The 22,953-nt window shown below is 49.7% G+C and overlaps 1 protein-coding gene across 1 annotated transcript in view; it reads right to left on the bottom strand.

The window, feature by feature from the left end:
* Positions 1-1,860: 1,860 nt before the first annotated feature.
* The window catches only part of LOC133132461 (hormone receptor 4-like), a gene marked incomplete at its 3' end in the record, with an annotated part of 42,414 nt that continues 21,321 nt past the window's right edge, over positions 1,861-22,953 (bottom strand). The window contains exons 3-4 of the mRNA XM_061247915.1: positions 13,189-13,215; positions 1,861-1,908 (exon numbers count right to left, since the gene is read on the bottom strand). Of these exons, the coding sequence (XP_061103899.1) occupies positions 1,861-1,908; positions 13,189-13,215 (75 nt within the window). The remainder of the gene's footprint in view (positions 1,909-13,188; positions 13,216-22,953) is intronic.

The following is a 22,953-nucleotide window of genomic DNA, read 5'->3' as shown; positions in this document are numbered from 1 at the left end:
TGTGTCTCTCTGCCCTCAACAGGGCCCCGGGGGCAGGCGGCTGTGTCACCTCTGTTCTGAGGTCTGAACTGAGACCGACCCGCTTCAGTTACCATTCCCTCAAAGCCCCTGGACTGGGCTGAAAAATGTCATTTGTTATTGTATCATTTAATGAAACAAAGAGAAGGGGAAAAGAGCAGGTGGTCTCCTGTACTAGAGACAATCACACTAACCACAACACCAAATCTGCATGAGAGACAATCACACTAACCACAACACCAAATCTGCATGAGAAACCACACTAACCACAACACCAAATCTGCATGAGAAACCACACTAACCACAACACCAAATCTGCATGAGACAATCACACTAACCACAACACCCAATCTGCATGAGACAATCACACTAACCACAACACCCAATCTGCATGAGACAATCACACTAACCACAACACCAAATCTGCATGAGACAATCACACTAACCACAACACCCAATCTGCATGAGACAATCACACTAACCACAACACCCAATCTGCATGAGACAATCACACTAACCACAACACCCAATCTGCATGAGACAATCACACTAACCACAACACCCAATCTGCATGAGACAATCACACTAACCACAACACCAAATCTGCATGAGACAATCACACTAACCACAACACCAAATCTGCATGAGACAATCACACTAACCACAACACCAAATCTGCATGAGACAATCACACTAACCACAACACCAAATCTGCATGAGACAACCACACTAACCACAACACCAAATCTGCATGAGACAACCACACTAACCACAACACCAAATCTGCATGAGACAATCACACTAACCACAACACCCAATCTGCATGAGACAATCACACTAACCACAACACCCAATCTGCATGAGACAATCACACTAACCACAACACCCAATCTGCATGAGACAATCACACTAACCACAACACCCAATCTGCATGAGACAATCACACTAACCACAACACCCAATCTGCATGAGACAATCACACTAACCACAACACCAAATCTGCATGAGACAATCACACTAACCACAACACCAAATCTGCATGAGACAATCACACTAACCACAACACCAAATCTGCATGAGACAATCACACTAACCACAACACCAAATCTGCATGAGACAATCACACTAACCACAACACTAAATCTGCATGAGACAATCACACTAACCACAACACCAAATCTGCATGAGACAATCACACTAACCACAACACCAAATCTGCATGAGACAATCACACTAACCACAACACCAAATCTGCATGAGACAATCACACTAACCACAACACTAAATCTGCATGAGACAATCACACAAACCACAACACCCGATCTGCATGAGACAACCACACAACACAACACCAACCCAGGGCAGACCCAGAGCAGACCTGCGCCCATGAGGTGAAGTGAGTCCCGCCATTTCACCAGGGCCTGAGGCTCAACCCCACCACACGCGCAGACCGGGCCAGACCGGGCCAGTTCATCTGCGGCTGGTTATGGGATCGCAGTCCCCCCCATCCCCACTTTTTTTAGGAAATAATGTCCTTAATAATTTCTCCTTTTCACAAATCCCAGCTGACTTTTGCGAGGCTACCTACTGGAGACTAAATTCAAAACCGTATTAATGTCGCGAGCTGTGGAAGAGCCACCTCCACCAAGCTTCATTTGGGCGCCTGAAGGGGAGAACATCTGATATAAAATCTACAGTAGAGGACCGGGGATTCGGTGGAGAATTTAAAATGTACGTAAAGTACATGGCTTGCCGCTGCACGGCGGGAGGAATTCCCCGCGGCCGGGGAGGAGCTCCGCCCGCTCTCTCTTTCTCGCTCTCTCTCTCTCTCTCTCTCTCTCTCTCTCTCTCTCTCTCTCTCTCTCTCTCTCTCTCTCTCTCTCTCTCTCTCTCTCTCTCTCTCTCTCTCTCTCTCTCTCTCTCTCTCTCTCTCTCTCTCTCTCTCTCTCTCTATAACAAGAGTACCGCGCGCAGGAAGTGAGTTAATGTGTTCCATACATCATGGCCGGGGCCTGCGCTCCACACGTAATATATTCACTGCTTAAAGCAACCTGCTGGGATTCCACAGCTGAACAGGAAGTGACATCGATGGGGAAATAAAAGGCAAACGGGTCAATCACAGCTGCATTGTGGGATGCGTGGAGTATAGCGAACAGTTATGAGTGCACAGTGATGTCACATTGTCCTGTCACGTGTGTGGATGTACGCTAATCCGGTCTAGCAGAGGGCCTGTGATGTGAAATAGTCAGGCTGCTTTTATACCACAGCCACAGCCCAAATAAACTACATTCTTCAGGGGGAGTTCATTTAACAGAATGAGAGGGCATACATGGAAATTGGGAAAGGAAAATTCCACACAGATATTAACAAGTATTTTTTCCATGCAGAGTGGTCACTGTGTGGAACAGCTTGCCAGGTTATGTAGTGGAGGCAGAAACACTGGGGGTTTTAGAGACCAGGCTTGATATGGTGCTAGATATAGTACTATTTAGCTTTTAGGCAAACTACGCATATACCAAGTTACTCCTTTAAATAAAGAAATACTGTCATGCATGGCTATTTGCGTTACTGTCACCTCCCTGTCTGATGGTTGATGTGATCATTAACTGAAGCTAATGATCCATAGCTGCATGATTGTATTCATTGCACTGCTGCCAACACAATTGGTCGATTAGATAACTGCATGAATAAGTAGGTGTACAGGTGTTCCTAATAAAGTGCTCAGTGAGTGTACATACAGTATGTGTATACATGAAGTGTACTTGGCTTCATCAGGGCAGCTCGTTGCAGCGATAGTTGTGTGATCTTTTGAGAGAGAAATGTGCACCAGCTGATACAGGTAATCACACCAATAAGGCCAGCAGAGTTTTACTTCATTGATAAACTCTCAGAGTTTAACGGCTGCAGGAGTGTCTGACCGCATGGCTCTCAGTGCTGCATTAAGCCTGGATGACATCACAGGGGCCATAATGTGGATATCAGCTTCAGGATATCAGCACTGACACCAAGACCTCAAGGCCGTAACTCCAGCTTACCTAGTTCCCTGCTTTTCTCCACGGTGGTGGAACGAACTCCCCGTGGAGGTCAGAACAGCAGAATCTCTTGCCGTCTTCAAGCGCAGACCGAAGACGCACCTCTTCAAGCTGCACCTCTCCCCGCCCCTCCCTGTAAACCTTAATTGTTGTCTTTCTGTGATATTTACTTGTGTATTAGGATGTTAGGATTAGGATAGGTAAGCAGTATTTGGCTAGGTAAGCGGTCTGTTCATACATTTGCGTGTTGTGGTATTACGATTAAAAATAAATAAAGTTGAAATTGTACTTCCCTCTAGGGTCTTTCAGCGCACTTATCCCTGGTTATGGGTATGCACTTTGCACTTTGTTGTACGTCTCTCTGGATAAGAGCGTCTGCCAAATGCCATTGTATGTAACAATGTAACAATGATTCAGTAGAGCCTGCTTCCTGCTTTACCCACAATGCTTCAGTAGAGCCTGTTTTACCCATAATGCTTCAGCAGAAGCTGCTTTACCCACAATGCTTCAGTAGAGCCTGCTTCCTGTTTTACCCACAATGCTTCTGAAGGGCCTGCTTTACCCACAATGCATCGTGCCTCGGGGACGCTCAGTAGTCTCCACTGGGGCCGGGTGGGGTGGCGCAGGGGCTGGTCTTGCTGAGATGTGAGCAGTGCTGAATCCCTCATACTTACACAAGGCCCAAGGCCTGCATCTGCCAAGCAGGCCAGAAGCAATTTGTTCATACACACGGACACACTTGCATGCACACAATCGCGAGCACACATACACACACTCACACACTCACACACAGACACCGCTGTCAAGGTAAATTATTATCAAACACAAATTCTCACTCCACTTCTAACCCTCGGCAACTGTTCTCCATTTTCTCCTCTCTCCTCAGCACGCCTCCTCCTCCACCTCAGTCCTCCTTCGCTGCTGATGAGTTCGCAGTTTTACTCGATGAGAACATCGCTGACATCCGCAGCTACTTCACTTCTCTGTGCCCTACCCTTCTTTCTCCACTTTCTCTGCCCTTATAGACTCCGATGTTTCCCAACTCCTGCTCTCCCCCCGCCCTACCACTTCTGCCCTTGACTATCCCCTCTTCTCTCCTCCAGACTATTACACCTGACATCCTCCCATTTGTCACCTCCCTTGTCAACTCCTCCCTGTCTTCAGGCTGTTTTCCATCATCATCGTCGACAGAGGCCGTGCTCTTCTCCGTCAGTGAATCACTCCATGCCGCACGAGCAGCCTCCCTCTCCTCTGTCCTCATTCTTCTTGACCTCTCTACTGCCTTTGACACTGTGGTTCACTCCATCCTCCTGTCCTCCCTGTCAGCAATGGCGATCTGTGGCACAGCCATGAACTGGATTGAATCCTACCTCCCGGGTTGCTCCTTCCAGCTTGGCTGCGACCTCGTCCCCTTGCCACAGGAGTTCCCCACGGCTCAGTCCTTGGTCCGCTTCTTTACTCCCTTGGCACTAGATCCCTTGGCCCTGTTATTACTGCTCACAGTTTGTCTTACCACTGCTATACTGATGACACTCAACTCTTATTCTCATTCCCACCATCTGACACACAGGTTTCAGCCCACATCTCTGCTTGCCTGAGTGACATCCAGACAGCCACCATCTAAAGCTCAACACAAGCAAGACAGAAATGCTCGTCATTCCTGCTTTAACCGCTCCCCTTCTTGATTTCTCAATTTCCCTAGGGGACACCCGGTTGACACCTTCACCCTGTGCAAGGAACCTCGGAGTGGTGACGGACAACAGACCGTCCCTCTCCAGGAATGCTGTGGTGGTGACCCGGGTGACCCCTGCAGATTCTTCCTGAACAACATCAGGAGAAACTGCTCCTTTCTCACCCTCTACTCGACCAAGCTTGTGGTGCAAGGGATGGTTTTGCCCCACAAGGACTACTCAAACTCTCTCCTGGCTGGCCTCCCACCAATTTAAAAAAATGCAGTTAAGGGCTCAGGCCTAACTTACCTCCAAAAGATCATCAGACCCGACACGCCTCCAGACCTCTGTTCGGCCACCACAGGACGCCTGGTGCCTCCCCCTCTCCGCACTTCCACCGCCCGGTCACGACTACTGTCTGTTCTCGTGGAGGTCAGAACAAGTACAGACTGAAGACACACTTCTTCAAGCTGCACCTCTGCCCACCCCTCCCTACCTCTCTGTAACCTCTAACCAATTGGTAGTTGTTGTTTTTAAGTTCTCAATAGTGTGTCATTACTTGTGTTTCGTGGCCTGTAGTGTAGTGGTTAAGGTACATGACTGGGACCCGCAAGGTCGGTGGTTCAATTCCTGGTGTAGCCACAATAAGATCCGCACTGCCGTTGGGCCCTTGAGCAAGGCCCTTAACCCTGCATTGCTCCAGGGGAGGATTGTTTCCTGTCTAATCAACTGTACGTCGCTCTGGATAAGAGAGCCAATAATGTAATGTAATGTAATGTAACGCACGCACACACACGCACACACAGGCACACGCACACACACGCACACACACACACGCACACACACACACGCGCACACACGCACACACACACACTCATTAGGCTGAGTGCACACAGCGAAAGCTGTTGTACAGGAGGAGAAATTGGGGACGGTTACAGCCCAGCCTCGCTTTCACGCGCTCGGTCGCCGTGGCGGCGGCACTGCCCAATGGGCCGGGGTGTACCCGACAGGCCGACAGGATGGCAATTTCACAAACAACGCTGTGACTGGCTGAAGCATGACTTCACCACACACCCAATAACCGGCAAATTAGTTTCACTGAAACGATATTGTCCAACGAACCGGAACACACAGAAATGCGCTGTACATGCAATTTAGACAGGGATGTTTATGCAAAGGGCTTCAAAGCAGAGCTTCTCGAAATGACACTCACACTCACACATACACATACTCTCACACACACACACACACACACACACACACACGCACATGCACACACGCACGCACGCACGCACGCTCACACACACACACACACAGACAGACACGCAGACTCACACACACAGACACACACAGACACGCACAGACACACACAATCAGACATGCAGACACGCACACGCACACGCACACGCACACACACAGACTCAGACACAGACACACACGCACAGACATGCACAGACACACACACACACACACACACACACACACACACACACACACACACACACACTGAATTACCAGCGCTGTCAGCCCTGATGAAGCATTCATCCACATGTCCACGCTCTGCCCTCGGCTCTCCCGTGATGCTCCTCAGAAACACAGAGCATCTCCCAACACATTTCACAACACATTTCACAACACATTTCCCATGTAAAAAACGGTTATCTCTGTTGATGAATGTACTGCACAGCATAGGAAGGCCACTTGCAGAACCCTTTTATGGGATTTCAGCGGTTCGTCTGGGGCATGTAGAGGAGTTTCAGCCCAAACGCTGAGGATAATCTCTGTTTATCCCCTGGCTACCTCTGGTCTCTCTCTCCCCTCAGCAACCCAATCTGCACACACCCCGCGAGACCATGAGTCTGTGTGTCTGTGTGTCTGTCTGTCTGTACAGCGACTGTGAGTCTGTGTGTCAGTGTGTCGGTCTGTCTGTCTGTACAGAGACCATGAGCCCGTGTCAGTGTGTCTGTCTGTCTGTCTGTCTGCACACACCCCGCGAGACCATGAGCCTGTGTGTCAGTGTGTCTGTCTGTCTGTACAGAGACCATGAGCCTGTGTGTCAGTGTGTCTGTCTGTCTGTCTGTACAGAGACCATGAGCCTGTGTCAGTGTGTCTGTCTGTCTGTCTGTCTGCACACACCCCGTGAGACCATGAGCCTGTGTGTCTGTGTGTCTGTCTGTCTGTACAGAGACTGTGAGTCTGTGTGTCCGTGTGTCTGTCTGTCTGTACAGCGACTGTGAGTCTGTGTGTCAGTGTGTCTGTCTGTCTGTACAGCGACTGTGAGTCTGTGTGTCCGTGTGTCTGTCTGTCTGTCTGTCTGTACAGAGACCATGAGCCTGTGTGTCAGTGTGTCTGTCTGTCTGTACAGCGACTGTGTGTCTGTGTGTCAGTGTGTCTGTCTGTCTGTACAGAGACCATGAGCCTGTGTGTCAGTGTGTCTGTCTGTACAGAGACTGTGAGTCTGTGTGTCAGTGTGTCTGTCTGTCTGTACAGCGACTGTGAGTCTGTGTGTCCGTGTGTCAGTGTGTCTGTCTGTCTGTACAGCGACTGTGAGTCTGTGTGTCAGTGTGTCTGTCTGTCTGTCTGTACAGAGACCATGAGCCTGTGTGTCAGTGTGTCTGTCTGTCTGTACAGCGACTGTGAGTCTGTGTGTCCGTGTGTCTGTCTGTCTGTCTGTCTGTCTGTACAGAGACCATGAGCCTGTGTGTCAGTGTGTCTGTCTGTCTGTACAGAGACCATGAGCCTGTGTGTCAGTGTGTCTGTCTGTCTGTCTGTACAGAGACCATGAGCCTGTGTGTCAGTGTGTCTGTCTGTCTGTACAGCGACTGTGAGTCTGTGTGTCAGTGTGTCTGTCTGTCTGTACAGCGATTGTGAGTCTGTGTGTCCGTGTGTCTGTCTGTCTGTCTGTACAGAGACCATGAGCCTGTGTGTCAGTGTGTCTGTCTGTCTGTACAGAGACCATGAGCCTGTGTGTCAGTGTGTCTGTCTGTCTGTACAGAGACTGTGAGTCTGTGTGTCCGTGTGTCTGTCTGTCTGTACAGAGACCATGAGCCTGTGTGTCAGCGTGTCTGTCTGTCTGTACAGAGACCATGAGCCTGTGTGTCAGTGTGTCTGTCTGTCTGTACAGCGACTGTGAGTCTGTGTGTCCGTGTGTCTGTCTGTCTGTCTGTACAGAGACCATGAGCCTGTGTGTCAGTCTGTCTGTCTGTCTGTCTGTACAGAGACCATGAGCCTGTGTGTCAGTGTGTCTGTCTGTCTGTACAGCGACTGTGAGTCTGTGTCAGTCTGTCTGTCTGTCTGTACAGAGACCATGAGCCTGTGTGTCAGTGTGTCTGTCTGTCTGTACAGAGACCATGAGCCTGTGTGTCAGTGTGTCTGTCTGTCTGTACAGAGACCATGAGCCTGTGTGTCCGTGTGTCTGTCTGTCTGTCTGTACAGAGACCATGAGCCTGTGTGTCAGTGTGTCTGTCTGTCTGTACACTAACCGTGAGTCTGTGTGTCTGTCTGTACAGTGGCCATGAGTCTGTGTGTCTGTCTGTACAGTGACAGTTTGTCTGTCTGTCTGTACAGTGGAGCCCACACACCTTTTCATTAATCTAATGTACCTCATCTGCCCATCTATTTCTGATGCATTTCTGATGCTTTATATGAACTGGAGAGTCAGATAATCATATGTCTCACTATATTTCCCAACTTATTTCTCAAGATCTGACATGAGCTGACCTTTCGAGAGACCAGAGAGATTTCAAAATGCCTTGGATGGCATTTCACTCACATCAAAACACAACCACAAAGAATTCTCAATCCTTCTGACACATTTGAAGTGTACAATTCCGGGTGAAAAAAAAAATCATTTTTCTTCCTCTACTGGGAGAAGCCAAAACAAAGAAAAACAGGATGTGTGTGCATTGGGCCAAATTATGTATAATGCAGACAAGGGCAAATATGAGTCTCCCTGTTCTCTGATGTAAAGTTCAGTTTTGTACAATGTTAGTATAGGCTAGACTGAGGGCATTAATCAGACATTTTTTCCACACATTTCACTTATTTAGCTGACACTTTCATCCAAAGCAACTTACAGTTGATTAGACTAAGCAGGTGGAGCAGTGTGGAGTTAAGGGCATTGCTCAAGGGCTCAACGGCCGTGCAGATCTTACCATGCCTACATCGGAGCTTGAACCACCAAGCTGCAGGCTGCCTCATCTTGTCAAATGCTTGATCCACAGATCACAAAAAAAACAAAATCTGGCCACAATGAACCGCGGTCAAGATCCTCTCTGCGCACCACAGAGAGACGGTGACTTGTTTCCTAATTGAGCCGGACCCGTGTCAGACAGCAGGATAACTGGGCCAGAGCCAGAACCCCGGGCCCGCGGAGAGATCTCCCCTGAAAGCGGAGCCGGTGTCCTGGGCTCAGCGGAACCACACGCCCAGATCCCGCTGTTCCCTGGAATGAGTGATGTCGTATTTGCATACGCAGATGAAATATGTACATCCTCACTGTTTGATCTCCGCTGCGGAGGGAGGCGAACAGATGCATTATTGCCAGGATGTATGTTTGATTAAGGTCTGCAAGGAACAGAAAATGATATTATATTTAAACAGTGCAGTCAGGTGGCTCCATCAGTCAAAGCACAAACCAGCAGTATCAGCCAAACCTGGGAGTTTAGACATCGCTAATTTAAGTGTTCATTAAAGTTACCAGGCCTTTAGTAGTCTAGAACTCTGTAACCCATTCAACTGGGCTACCAGTTATCATCCCCGACAGGACAGACTAACAGGCCCATTATCTAATGTGTTATCCACCCATCTATCAACCGCTGTGCTATTTATCCTGTTCCGTAAATGCTAACCTGCGAGACAAATGGAGCTGTCTGTAAACCCTGTCTTGAAGGGGTAGTTTACTTTCTGTTCTGATTATTATTTTGATTAGATTTAAGAACGAAAAGACAGAAAGCAGCCCATGCTCTGCCTGTAGAACACAGAGCCCCGTCTCTGGCTGATCTAAGAGTTGTCTCTGGTTTGTAATGTACGAGCGTGTCTGTTAAAATCTCCGGGGGCGACTCACGTTTGCCTTTAAAAACCAACAATATCATTTTAAATCAATTCTCAACCCCACAGGGAGCCAGGGCAAGGACACAAGCACCGGAGTAATGGCTTCCACTTCCTCCTCCCGCTTGCTGCTGCATTCTGGGTAACGTAGTTTCTCCAATCACATAATGCAGCAGGTGAGAGAACTCAGTACTGCTATAGTCCAGTCTACATGATATAAAAGCAGGAATCATGATCACATCACGTTCATATCAGAGGGAAAAGACCTTTCGCTGTATTTCTGAGGTGATAAAAGAAACCTGTGATGTGTTTAAAACAGGTTTTCATATTCAGCATTGGGTCTAAAAATACCCCTAGATTTCAAGTTCAGAATTTTAGAGGTCAGATCCATGCAAGACATTTCCCGTTGTCTCTTGGGGCCAACAAAAATATATTTTACTTTATTTTCCTTGCAGTCTTATAGCTGCAACATACATAAACATTTCTTCAAGAGCCAAGCGGAAGAGGGAAGAGGGTTCCCCGTACTTACACCACCAAGAGCAAGAGCATGGACAGAGGAAACAACAAGGGGCCAAGAACTGAGCCCTGCTACACCCCATGAGTAACGCTGGCTTTTCCTTTCAGCACACTGAGATGGCCAGCTAACGTGTGTAGTGTTTACCACATTAATGCGGGTTTTCATGCATTACGATAGGGCCACAATGCTTCTCAAGAACTGTGACTCTCAGGCACGTAATGGCAGAGTCGAATAAAGAGTGTGTTTCCAAGTATTTCACCAAGAAAGGATGGGATCAAAATGCATCTGAAAGGTGTAAATAAGAGCGGAGATAATAGTTTGTGGTTAGGTTGCTGGGTTTATGACGAAGACTAGCTTTTGTATGTAACCAAGTAAAATCTCAGGACAAGTGTTGCTTGAATCCAGGCCAGTGAGAAATGATGCTAACGTATAAACATCTCAGTGCATAGCTGTAAAATGCAAGTACTGTTCTTCAGCAATGAGCTATATTTCAAGATTATAGCACAACAATGTTTTAGTACCTCAACAACCTTAGACCATCCCTGAATTATCCTGACAAGGCTCCTGTACCAAAAGGGCTTTTTCCACCTTCTGAAGTTTTAGGTCATTGTCATTTATCACGGGAGAGAACTGTCCAGGGTTTGATGTGAATCTGTCAGACAACTCATTCTATCGAAAGTAAAAAGGATTCATGAAACAAGGCTGCTTCCAGCAGGGAAGGTCCTCCTGAAACACTTAATAAAATTGCTGGCAACGACTCTGGTGTATACCCAATCAAAAGGCAATACGGACTCACTGCAAGATGCAGAGGAAAAGGGGAAACGGCATTAGCATGGATTATGCATTAGCATTAGCATTATGGATCTAATCAGACGCATTAATACACGCTACACTCGAGGTTAACAAGATCTAAAGTGGAATATCCTCCAGTTCCACCTCTTACAGGGCTTGCCAGCTTCCCCGTATAATTAAATAAACACATTTAAAAGTTTATGTTGAGAGTTTTTGAGTGAAACTAATGCGAGTTTTTGAAGTAATGCCAAACAGCTGCAGTTGGATGAACGGCAAGGTTACTTGAAAATATTACACATGTATGAATGAATGCATAATTCAGGTTTTTCGTATTTATTTTAACGGAATTCTTTCAATGTGCAAATCAAGAAAATGCATGCAAGGTCAGCCGTAATAGATTCACGGATTCACGGTTTTCTGCCCTCAAAACGCTGTTTTACTCTTTCGGGGCGGTGGCAGAATACAAATGAACACAAGGTGGTTTCTCCAGGAAAGAGATATGTTTGTTGAGAAGAGCACGGCTCGCTCCGCCAGCCCACCCACAGCCCCGCCGTCGGTGATGGATGTTCTGCTCCAGGAAACGCTCCGCTCATTTCTCAGTCAGTTTGCGCTGTCGACTCCTCTCAGCCCCAAAGTGATGCCTTTTCAAAAGTAGCTTTTGACCCATGCTTCATAATAAATCCTCTATATTTTTTCAATTTTACACATTTTACAGTACCTCTAATCATATTGCATTACATGACGTTGCATATATAGTGCTGCTTAACATACGTATGTTCACAAATGCAGTACATACGTACGATTTACAGCATTGTATTTTTACGTACATTCACGCAAACATGGAATGGAGATGTAAGTTCATCATGGGACACATGAGGATAAGTGGATACCCTGCGAGACAGAAGATTTGTTTTTTTTATGTTCTAGTATTTTCCTTAATTTTTTAGAATATTGATTATTTTCTTCAACTGTTTTCAGCCAGCACCTTAGCGATCATTATGTGAGGATCCAATACGAACGGGTTATAAAGCAGGAGGGCTGAAAGTGTTCTGCTGTGGATAATTTAGCAAATAGAAACGGAATGCAAATAGGCCACAACACAATTAGTCACAGGACAAACCCATTGAAAGTTTCTGCGTAATTTAATTCACTGTGTTAGTTTAACAACCACTGTGAATGGACATTTAGCCTTGAGAAAAAAAAAAATGTTGGAAGTGAAAATGTTAATTATTTTACCCACGTGTTTGCTGCAGTATTTAGAATACATTTCACATAAGTAGTGTTCAGTTGTCAAACAAAAGTGGCATTACAGTCCGAAAGCTGTTTACCAGGATCATAAGCCTGCATCCAGGCGACACTGCCCGTTAACTTTCTCTTACAATAAAAAGCTAATTACATTTGGCAAAACAGTTCAACAGTCACCAACAAACTCAACAAGAGTAAACCTGCGTTTAAAGACCAGTGCTGGAGCAGTGCAGTGTCTGTGCTCTGGGGCGGTGTCTGTGCTCTGGGGCAGTGTCTGTGCTCTGGGGCAGTGTCTGTGCTCTGGGGCAGTGTCTGTGCTCTGGGGCAGTGCGGTGTCTGTGCTGGAGCAGTGCGGTGTCTGTGCTGGGGCAGTGCGGTGTCTGTGCTCTGGGGCAGTGCGGTGTCTGTGCTGGGGCAGTGCAGTGTCTGTGCTCTGGGGCAGTGTCTGTGCTCTGGGGCAGTGTCTGTGCTCTGGGGCAGTGTCTGTGCTCTGGGGCAGTGTCTGTGCTCTGGGGCAGTGCGGTGTCTGTGCTGGAGCAGTGCGGTGTCTGTGCTGGGGCAGTGCGGTGTCTGTGCTGGGGCAGTGCAGTGTCTGTGCTGGGGCAGTGCAGTGTCTGTGCTGGGGCAGTGCAGTGTCTGTGCTGGGGCAGTGCAGTGTCTGTGCTGGGGCAGTGCAGTGTCTGTGCTCTGGGGCAGTGTCTGTGCTCTGGGGCAGTGTCTGTGCTCTGGGGCAGTGCGGTGTCTGTGCTGGAGCAGTGCGGTGTCTGTGCTGGGGCAGTGCGGTGTCTGTGCTCTGGGGCAGTGCGGTGTCTGTGCTGGAGCAGTGCGGTGTCTGTGCTGGGGCAGTGCAGTGTCTGTGCTCTGGGGCAGTGTCTGTGCTCTGGGGCAGTGTCTGTGCTCTGGGGCAGTGTCTGTGCTCTGGGGCAGTGTCTGTGCTCTGGGGCAGTGCGGTGTCTGTGCTGGAGCAGTGCGGTGTCTGTGCTGGGGCAGTGCGGTGTCTGTGCTGGGGCAGTGCAGTGTCTGTGCTGGGGCAGTGCAGTGTCTGTGCTGGGGCAGTGCAGTGTCTGTGCTGGGGCAGTGCAGTGTCTGTGCTGGGGCAGTGCAGTGTCTGTGCTCTGGGGCAGTGTCTGTGCTCTGGGGCAGTGTCTGTGCTCTGGGGCAGTGCGGTGTCTGTGCTGGAGCAGTGCGGTGTCTGTGCTGGGGCAGTGTCTGTGCTCTGGGGCAGTGCAGTGTCTGTGCTCTGGGGCAGTGTCTGTGCTCTGGGGCAGTGTCTGTGCTCTGGGGCAGTGCAGTGTCTGTGCTCTGGGGCAGTGTCTGTGCTCTGGGGCAGTGCGGTGTCTGTGCTGGGGGAGTGTCTGTGCTCTGGGGCAGTGCGGTGTCTGTGCTGGGGGAGTGTCTGTGCTCTGGGGCAGTGTCTGTGCTCTGGGGCAGTGCGGTGTCTGTGCTCTGGGGCAGTGTCTGTGCTCTGGGGCAGTGCGGTGTCTGTGCTGGGGCAGTGCAGTGTCTGTGCTCTGGGGCAGTGTCTGTGCTCTGGGGCAGTGCGGTGTCTGTGCTCTGGGGCAGTGCGGTGTCTGTGCTCTGGGGCAGTGCAGTGTCTGTGCTCTGGGGCAGTGTCTGTGCTCTGGGGCAGTGTCTGTGCTCTGGGGCAGTGTCTGTGCTCTGGGGCAGTGTCTGTGCTCTGGGGCAGTGCGGTGTCTGTGCTGGAGCAGTGCGGTGTCTGTGCTGGGGCAGTGCGGTGTCTGTGCTCTGGGGCAGTGCGGTGTCTGTGCTCTGGGGCAGTGCAGTGTCTGTGCTCTGGGGCAGTGTCTGTGCTCTGGGGCAGTGTCTGTGCTCTGGGGCAGTGTCTGTGCTCTGGGGCAGTGCGGTGTCTGTGCTCTGGGGCAGTGCGGTGTCTGTGCTCTGGGGCAGTGCAGTGTCTGTGCTCTGGGGCAGTGTCTGTGCTCTGGGGCAGTGTCTGTGCTCTGGGGCAGTGTCTGTGCTCTGGGGCAGTGTCTGTGCTCTGGGGCAGTGCGGTGTCTGTGCTGGAGCAGTGCGGTGTCTGTGCTGGGGCAGTGCGGTGTCTGTGCTGGGGCAGTGCAGTGTCTGTGCTGGGGCAGTGCAGTGTCTGTGCTGGGGCAGTGCAGTGTCTGTGCTGGGGCAGTGCAGTGTCTGTGCTGGGGCAGTGCAGTGTCTGTGCTCTGGGGCAGTGTCTGTGCTCTGGGGCAGTGTCTGTGCTCTGGGGCAGTGCGGTGTCTGTGCTGGAGCAGTGCGGTGTCTGTGCTGGGGCAGTGTCTGTGCTCTGGGGCAGTGCAGTGTCTGTGCTCTGGGGCAGTGTCTGTGCTCTGGGGCAGTGTCTGTGCTCTGGGGCAGTGTCTGTGCTCTGGGGCAGTGTCTGTGCTCTGGGGCAGTGTCTGTGCTCTGGGGCAGGGCAGTGTCTGTGCTCTGGGGCAGTGCAGTGTCTGTGCTCTGGGGCAGTGTCTGTGCTCTGGGGCAGTGCGGTGTCTGTGCTGGGGGAGTGTCTGTGCTCTGGGGCAGTGCGGTGTCTGTGCTGGGGGAGTGTCTGTGCTCTGGGGCAGTGCGGTGTCTGTATTGTACTGGAACCTATGAAATACTCTCAAAAGTCTGACCCCCACCTTCTGGTCCTCTTGGTCAGCTCAGTTGCACCAGGCAAGATCAATCAAGAGCAGATAAGTATTTAAATCCAAAACAATGACATACTTGACCCAGGCCTGATTGGGGATTGCAGGCCAGGTTTCAGTCGCATGCTAACGCTACACGCATGCTAATCCTGCCCAACCCCGCTGTGGGACGAAGCAGCTCATTATCCCTCCGTCCAAACGCTGGATACACTCATTCAAACAAAACTGCTGTGGGAAGAAATGTGGCCACAACAGCCAATCAATTAAGGGCATTTGCATAGAATATGCAAAACAGACCGAGCATGGTTCAAAGATCTAAATGGGCAACTGCGGAATCTGCCAGGAGGATATAATTGGGTTTTCAGACTGCATAAGTTGAAATCTTTATGTGAGACTCTGGTGTAAATTAGATTCATGAGTTCACGGGGTGATTCGCTGCTCGCGATGCTGATTGTTGTTTTAAATGTAAAATAAAAACACCTTCGTATTTGGGATGCACTCACTGCACTGTCACAATTCCGCAGGAGCAGCGTGTTCATGGCAGAGGGAATGTTGGTAAAAGGGCTAAAGTCACATTTCTCCCCTGCATAGGCTCTGCTGAGCTCCAGCACGCACGCACGCTGCTGTCTGCACGGCGCTGTGTGGGAACGGCCCGGTCAGACTCGTGTTCTGCTGAGACTAGAACTCCACCAGATCCTGTAAAACCCAGCTCCGGATTCCTTTAAAGGCCCACGCGCATCTGCATTATGGTCCTGGGTTTAGTGTCTGAAACTCCCACAACACGTTCACGAAGAGCAGCGATGCAGGCTTTTTGAAAAGTCCCTAACCCCGCCCCCCCAGAGCCCAGTTCCTCCTCCGCCTCCTGCGCTCAGCTCTCGGTGTTAACACGTCAACGTTCGGCAACGTCGTCCGACACCGATGCAGAAACAAACGTCACGTCACCTGGGAAATCACCGTTTTCAAACAGCTCGGGAAAATAGCAGTTTGACACTAAAATGAGTACTTAAAATTGTGATTGTTTTGGGTGGATCGTGACGGAACGCGAAGCGTGAAAAGCTGAGAAACAGGAGGGGCGGAGGGGCGCGCGGGCGGGGCGGGGCGGAGTGGCGTGCGGGCGGGGCGGAGGGGCGCGCGGGCGGGGCGGGGCAGAGGGGCGGGGCGGAGGGGCGCGCGGGCGGGGCGGAGGGTCACGCGGGCGGGGCGGGGCGGAGGGGCGCGCGGGCGGGGCGTGCGCGCGGGCGGAGGGGCGCGCGGCTGGAGCCCCGTTCCGGGCCGGGGGAGTCGACAGGCCGGCCTCGGGCGAGGCCGAGGAAGAGGAGCAGACGGCCCTTCGCCACGCTCCAGCGCAGGCGACGCAGGGAAACCTGCGGAAGATTAATGAGGCTCTCTCAGCGAGGCGAAGGTGGAATTCACAGCGTGACAGACAGGGGAGAGCTCACAAGATCACGGGGGTGAAAAAACGCCAGCTTTAATTTCAGACGCCGATTTTGAGCCGAGGTGTTGGTGGGCAGAAGGACCAGCAGGTGGTGCTGTTGAGCAAGACAGGCGCTGCTATGGATAGTGAGTAACGGAGGGTGCCTGGCATGCACACAGGGAGGATGGGTGATGAAAATGACAGAAAGGACAATAGCCAATCAGATACAGCCCCAGGGAAAAACAAATGTAAGCTCCTGTAACAACAGTGAGAGCAGTCTTAATGAATGCATCCTGCAGAGGGTGAGGGGAAACGCGTTCTTGCAGGTGAGGCCAGTGCTGTGCAGTAACACAGGTTAAAACAATGCCAGTGTCGCCGTTAATTAAACTCGTTTTTTATTCAACACAGAAGTAGTTACAGATTCTATTCACAATCACAAGGGACTATCACAGCCCCCCTCAAATCCCCCCCACACACACACACACACACACATGCGCACACACACACTCGCACGCAAATACCCACTCACACACACTCAGATGTATTCACACACTCGCACATGCACGATACACACACACACACACACACACACACTCACACACTGTATGGTCTCTGAAGTATATGGCACACACACACACATGCGCACACACACTCACACACACACACACACACACACACACACACACACACACACAGTATGGTCTCTGAAGTATATGGCACGCACACACGCACGCACACACTACCTCTACATTTTTAGGTGCTCACCCTCACAATCCATACACAGATTTAGTCCTTGTGCGACAGCTGAATACATTCACAGACCACGCACACTGCACACACACTGTGAACACTGCACCTAATGAACCCTGTACGTCACAGTGCAGTGCACTGTTTTATAATGAACCCTGTACGTCACAGTGCAGTGCAGTGTTTTATAATGAACCCTGTACGTCACAGTGCAGTGCAGTGTTTTATAATGAACCCTGTATGTCACAGTGCAGTGCAGTGTTTTATAATGAACCCTGTACGTCACAGTGCAGTGTTTTATAATGAACCCTGTACGTCACAGTGCAGTGCAGTGTTTTATAATGAACCCTGTACGTCACAGTGCAGTGCAGTGTTTTATAATGAACCCTGTACGTCACAGTGCAGTGTTTTATAATGAACCCTGTACGTCACAGTGCAGTGCAGTGTTTTATAATGAACCCTGTACGTCACAGTGCAGTGCAGTGCAGTGTTTTATGTGCAGGAGCTGGAGTCCTGAGCCCACACACTGTGAGGCGAACGGGCGGATCAGGGGATTTCCTTTCCACTGCCAGTCATCTCACCGAGGGAGGGGGGCGAGGATGGGGGGGGGGGAACCCCTCACAATCCCACACACATCCCCACACACGCACACGCATCCCCGCACACGTACACGCACACGCATCCCTGCACACGCACACGCCTCCCTGCACACGCCTCCCCGCACACGCACACGCCTCCCGCACACATGCACACGCATCCCTACACACGCACACGCATCCCGCGCACACCTCCCTGCACACGCACACGCACACGCATCCCTACACAAACACACGCATCCCCGCACACACGCACACGCATCCCTGCACACATACGTGTGCTCCCCCTCTCCTCACTCTCCTCTTTCTGCTCCTTTGTTCTTAAATAGCTCTTTGTTCTGCGCCGGCGTCTATTTTTAACCCCGGATCGGGGGGCGGAGCTACGCCGATGACGGCGCTCGGGAGATTTGCCCGTCACCATGGCAACTCTATCCGAAGCCGGAGCGAAACAGAAATATTCCTCAAATGGCGCTTTTCCCAGATTTCCTTCCTCGGGGCTTTTCCCCTCTTCCTTGCGGCTTTTCCGTGTCACCGCAATGAGCGTTTGCCGTGTCGGTTTCCCTCCCGATCTTCCGAGGTTGCTGGAAAATTCCCCGTGTTTTGGATTTGGGCTGTGCTTCCTCTGCAAGTCGAGGGGTGCGCTCATGTAGAGTAAATCTGCACTGTGTTTCTCACTGAGGGGAGATGATTGGCTGCCATACATTCTGTGACCACAGAGAGCAGTGATGCACTGGGGCTTCCCCAACTGAACACACCCTGCAGAATACACCCTTTACCTCTCCTACTGAACACACCCTGCAGAATACACCCTTTACCTCACCTACTGAACACACCCTGCAGAATACACCCTTTACCTCTCCTACTGAACACACCCTGCAGAATACACCCTTTACCTCTCCTACTGAACACACCCTGCGGAATACACCCTTTACCTCTCCTACTGAACACACCCTGCAGAATACACCCTTTACCTCTCCTACTGAACACACCCTGCAGAATACACCCTTTACCTCTCCTACTGAACACACCCTGCAGAATACACCCTTTACCTCTCCTACTGAACACACCCTGCAGAATACACCCTTTACCTCACCTACTGAACACACCCTGCAGAATACACCCTTTACCTCTCCTACTGAACACACCCTGCAGAATACACCCTTTACCTCACCTACTGAACACACCCTGCAGAATACACCCTTTACCTCTCCTACTGAACACACCCTGCAGAATACACCCTTTACCTCACCTACTAAACACACCCTGCAAAATACACCCTTTACCTCACCTACTGAACACACCCTGCAGAATACACCCTTTACCTCTCCTACTGAACACACCCTGCAGAATACACCCTTTACCTCACCTACTGAACACACCCTGCAGAATACACCCTTTACCTCACCTACTGAACACACCCTGCAGAATACACCCTTTACCTCTCCTACTGAACACACCCTGCAGAATACACCCTTCACCTCACCTACTGAAAACACCCTGCAGAATACACCCTTTACCTCTCCCACTGAACACACCCTGCAAACATCATTTACCCTTTTAACACACCTCACATAACTCACGATCCTTTAGCTTTCACTCCAAGGACATCCTGCAAAATACACAGTCCTTTACCCTTTCTATCCTTTACCCTTTCTATCCTTTACCCTTTCTAGCCAATAAAATTAAATAAAAGCTGCAGCCTGATATGGTAGACTGTGTGTGTTTATGGTATCTGTGTGTATTTGTTTTAGGGGTGTGTATTATAGCACTGATATGGCAGAATATGTGTTTGTTTATGGTATCTCTGTGTGTGTTTATGGTATTTGTGTGTATCTCTGTGTGTGTTGATGGTATCTGTGTGTGTGTTTATGGTATGTGTGTGTGTTCATGGTATCTGTGTGTGTGTTTATAGTATGTGTGTGTGTGTTTATGGTATCTGTGTGTGTGTTTATGGTATGTGTGTGTGTGTTTATGGTATGTGTGTGTGTTTATGGTATGTGTGTGTGTGTTTATGGTATCTGTGTGTGTGTGTTTATGGTATGTGTGTGTGTGTGTTTATGGTATGTGTGTGTGTGTTTATGGTATCTGTGTGTGTGTTTATGGTATCTGTGTGTGTGTTTATGGTATCTGTGTGTGTGTTTATGGTATGTGTGTGTGTGTATGGTATCTCTGTGTGTGTTTATGGTATGTGTGTGTGTGTTTATGGTATCTCTGTGTGTGTTTATGGTATCTGTGTGTGTGTTTATGGTATCTGTGTGTGTGTTTATGGTATCTCTGTGTGTGTTTATGGTATGTGTGTGTGTGTTTATGGTATCTCTGTGTGTGTTCATGGTATCTGTGTGTATTTGTTGGCACACGTACATGCGTTTCCTCTTCATACACCAACGCAGCTGAATTTCTCAGAGCTGTGAGTGTCAGCGCTTTAGGACGCTTTTAGTCCTGTGACAGCCTCCGTGGAGGGGGTGGAGGGGGTGGAGGGGCAGGTGCTGTCCCGTTACCCCCCCTCCCCCCCAGATAAGTGCCCGGGCCCGGCAGGCGAGCTGGCGTAGAGGTACAGGAGCAGGTGGAGTCAGCAGGCCGACTGCGTGGATAATGGCTCACCTGCTACACCTGTCACCTGTACACCTGTCCCCCGCTCGGTCCGGTACACCTGTCTCTCTCACACACACACACACACACACACACACACACACACACACACACACACACACTCACACACACACACACACTCACCGGTCCCAGCTGCCCACGAGCAGTGGATCTCTCGCCTCATTATCCAGCGATTAGGCGTGAGCGTGGGGGGGGCGGGGCTACTGGCAGGCGCGCCCGCTGGTCGTCACGGTTACGGCCGAGGCCGGTGACATCACCGGTGTCCCGTCCCACTACGTCCACTCCAAACGCCCGCGGTCTGCAGGGGTGCAGGGGTGATGCAGGAGGGCACAGGGCCTTATTCCAGCTCTAAACACACACCCTCCACAGCCGGGAGAGACGGCCATCTTGTGCCAACTTTTCAGCCAATTTTAACTTCCTCTGTACATGTCAGATTTCAGATTTCTCCTCCCATAATAATTCATGCCTCACAGAATCTTCCCCCCATGCACCACCACCAGAACACACACACACTCTCACACACTCACTCTCACACTCACACTCACACTCACACTCACACTCTCACACACACTCTCACACACTCTCACACTCTCACACACACACACACTCTCACACACACACACACACACACGTTCACATATAATACATTACACACACAGAGACATTCACACACTCCTTCACACTCTCACACACACACACACACACACACACACACACACACACACACCTTCAACCACACACTGATACATTCACAAAGACACAGACACATACACACAGACACAAACAGAAATTCTCACACACACCCCTACACAAGCACGCAAGCACCACGTCTCTGTGTGGGACAGAGTGTGCCTTCTGAGTGAAACAGTGTGTGACACCCCAACCACCCATGCTAAAATACTGCTTAATCAATGCTGGCAATAAGAAGCAATGCGACTCGCCACCGATCGATAGCCCTGGATTCGTCAATCAATCCCGACTTCAGGGAATATTCCAGTTCTCACTCAGATATTATCCTAAAGTGGGGGAACTCGGTCCCTGTTTGAGTCTTTGCGTCTTTGTATGGGATGCGTGCATGTGCCGCTTCACAATGTTTCACACGTCTCTTCACACAAAACCAAAACGCAATACCGCAAAACACTTAACGATAAATAAAATGACAATCTCAATTTCAAAAGTAAAAACAGTATATGTTTATGATGTGTTGTTTAATGATTTATTTAGTTTTTTATTATTATTTAAAAGCCTACATGTTGCTTAGGAAAGACACTAAAAAGAGTCTGGTGCGTTTCCTTCATGTCCCTGAAGTGTGTTAACGCCAGACGGAGCAGCCCAAAATAAATCCAAAACTGGAGCTTTGAGGACCACTGGGCTGTCTGATGGGGGGAGGGGGGAGGGGGGGGGGGCGTTTTATTCGTTGACTTTGAGGGGAATTCACTTGGGTGTGAGCCATTGTTTTAAAAAAAGCGAGGCGAAGTAGACAGCACACAAAAACAGCGTGTTCAATCTCCGCACAATCGAAATGACGGTTCTACGAAAAAAAAATTGTATTTCATTTCTCGTCCTGCAAATGTGATAATCCTGTACACCTCAGCCTTGATAACCGCGGCTACAGCCATGAGTCACGGCAGAGGTGTGATTTAGCGGGTTCTGATGCCCTCTACCTGAGAAGGAGAGAGCGAGCGAAGGCAGCGAGCCCTCTTCGCTACTGCCCGCTCCGGACATTACATTACATTACATTACATTACGTGGCATTTAGCAGACGCTCTTATCCGGACGCACCCTGTCGTCTCCTCTCCTCATCCCCGTCCCGCATAAAACTCTCACCCCCAGTTAATTTCGCCATTGAGATGCCAGGTCATCTCTATGAATACGAAGGGTTTAATTACTGGCAAACAGAGAGGGTGTAGCGGCGCCGTTTAATTACACGTCCAGTTTTCCTACTTCCGCGCGTTGACGCGTTTACCTGACGTTTCAAATGTGCTGCAGTGAACAAGTCAAACAAATAAGTCTGCAGTACCTGAGGAAACGGACAGCGGAGTTCGTCAGAGTGGCTACAAGCGAGTCGTAGTTGATTCCGCAATCCGGAAAGATTCGTCCAAGAATCCAACCATTGCATTTGTATCTATAGTTAATTTAATGGCGATTGACAAGAAGACTGACAACTTTTTAAAGTTCCACAAACCCACACGCAAACCTAAAGCGCCATCTTAAATTACCCAAAGTGCCTCACGGGCCATTATTCATTTCATCAAAATAAAAGTGCCAAAGAACGTCGCCGTCAAATTTAAAGTGTCATCATATTCTAAATAACTAGAATATCTAGACCTACATTAAGATACATATACATTTCCCTTTCATTTTACCCCCTACGCAGGGCAAAGGAGGCGGCCCTGAAAAACAGGACATTTTGACGTGACATTAGGCTATTTTTTCAATATTAAAATGAACAAGTTTACGAAAACAACTGAATTCGATACTTTCAATTGTTTCAGTATCTCCATATTTTTCATAATAAAAACAAATGCAAGTACTTAAGAAAGTATTTGTGGACAAAACTTCAATTTAAATTTTATCTGCACATCTCTTTTTACAGAAGACTGTCACACAGAGACGCTAAACGGAGTAACCAAGGGTCAAACTCT

This window comes from Conger conger, chromosome 7, assembly GCF_963514075.1.
Source record: "Conger conger chromosome 7, fConCon1.1, whole genome shotgun sequence".
Classification (NCBI taxonomy): domain Eukaryota; kingdom Metazoa; phylum Chordata; class Actinopteri; order Anguilliformes; family Congridae; genus Conger; species Conger conger.
This window is presented reverse-complemented; position numbering and strand designations above follow the sequence as displayed.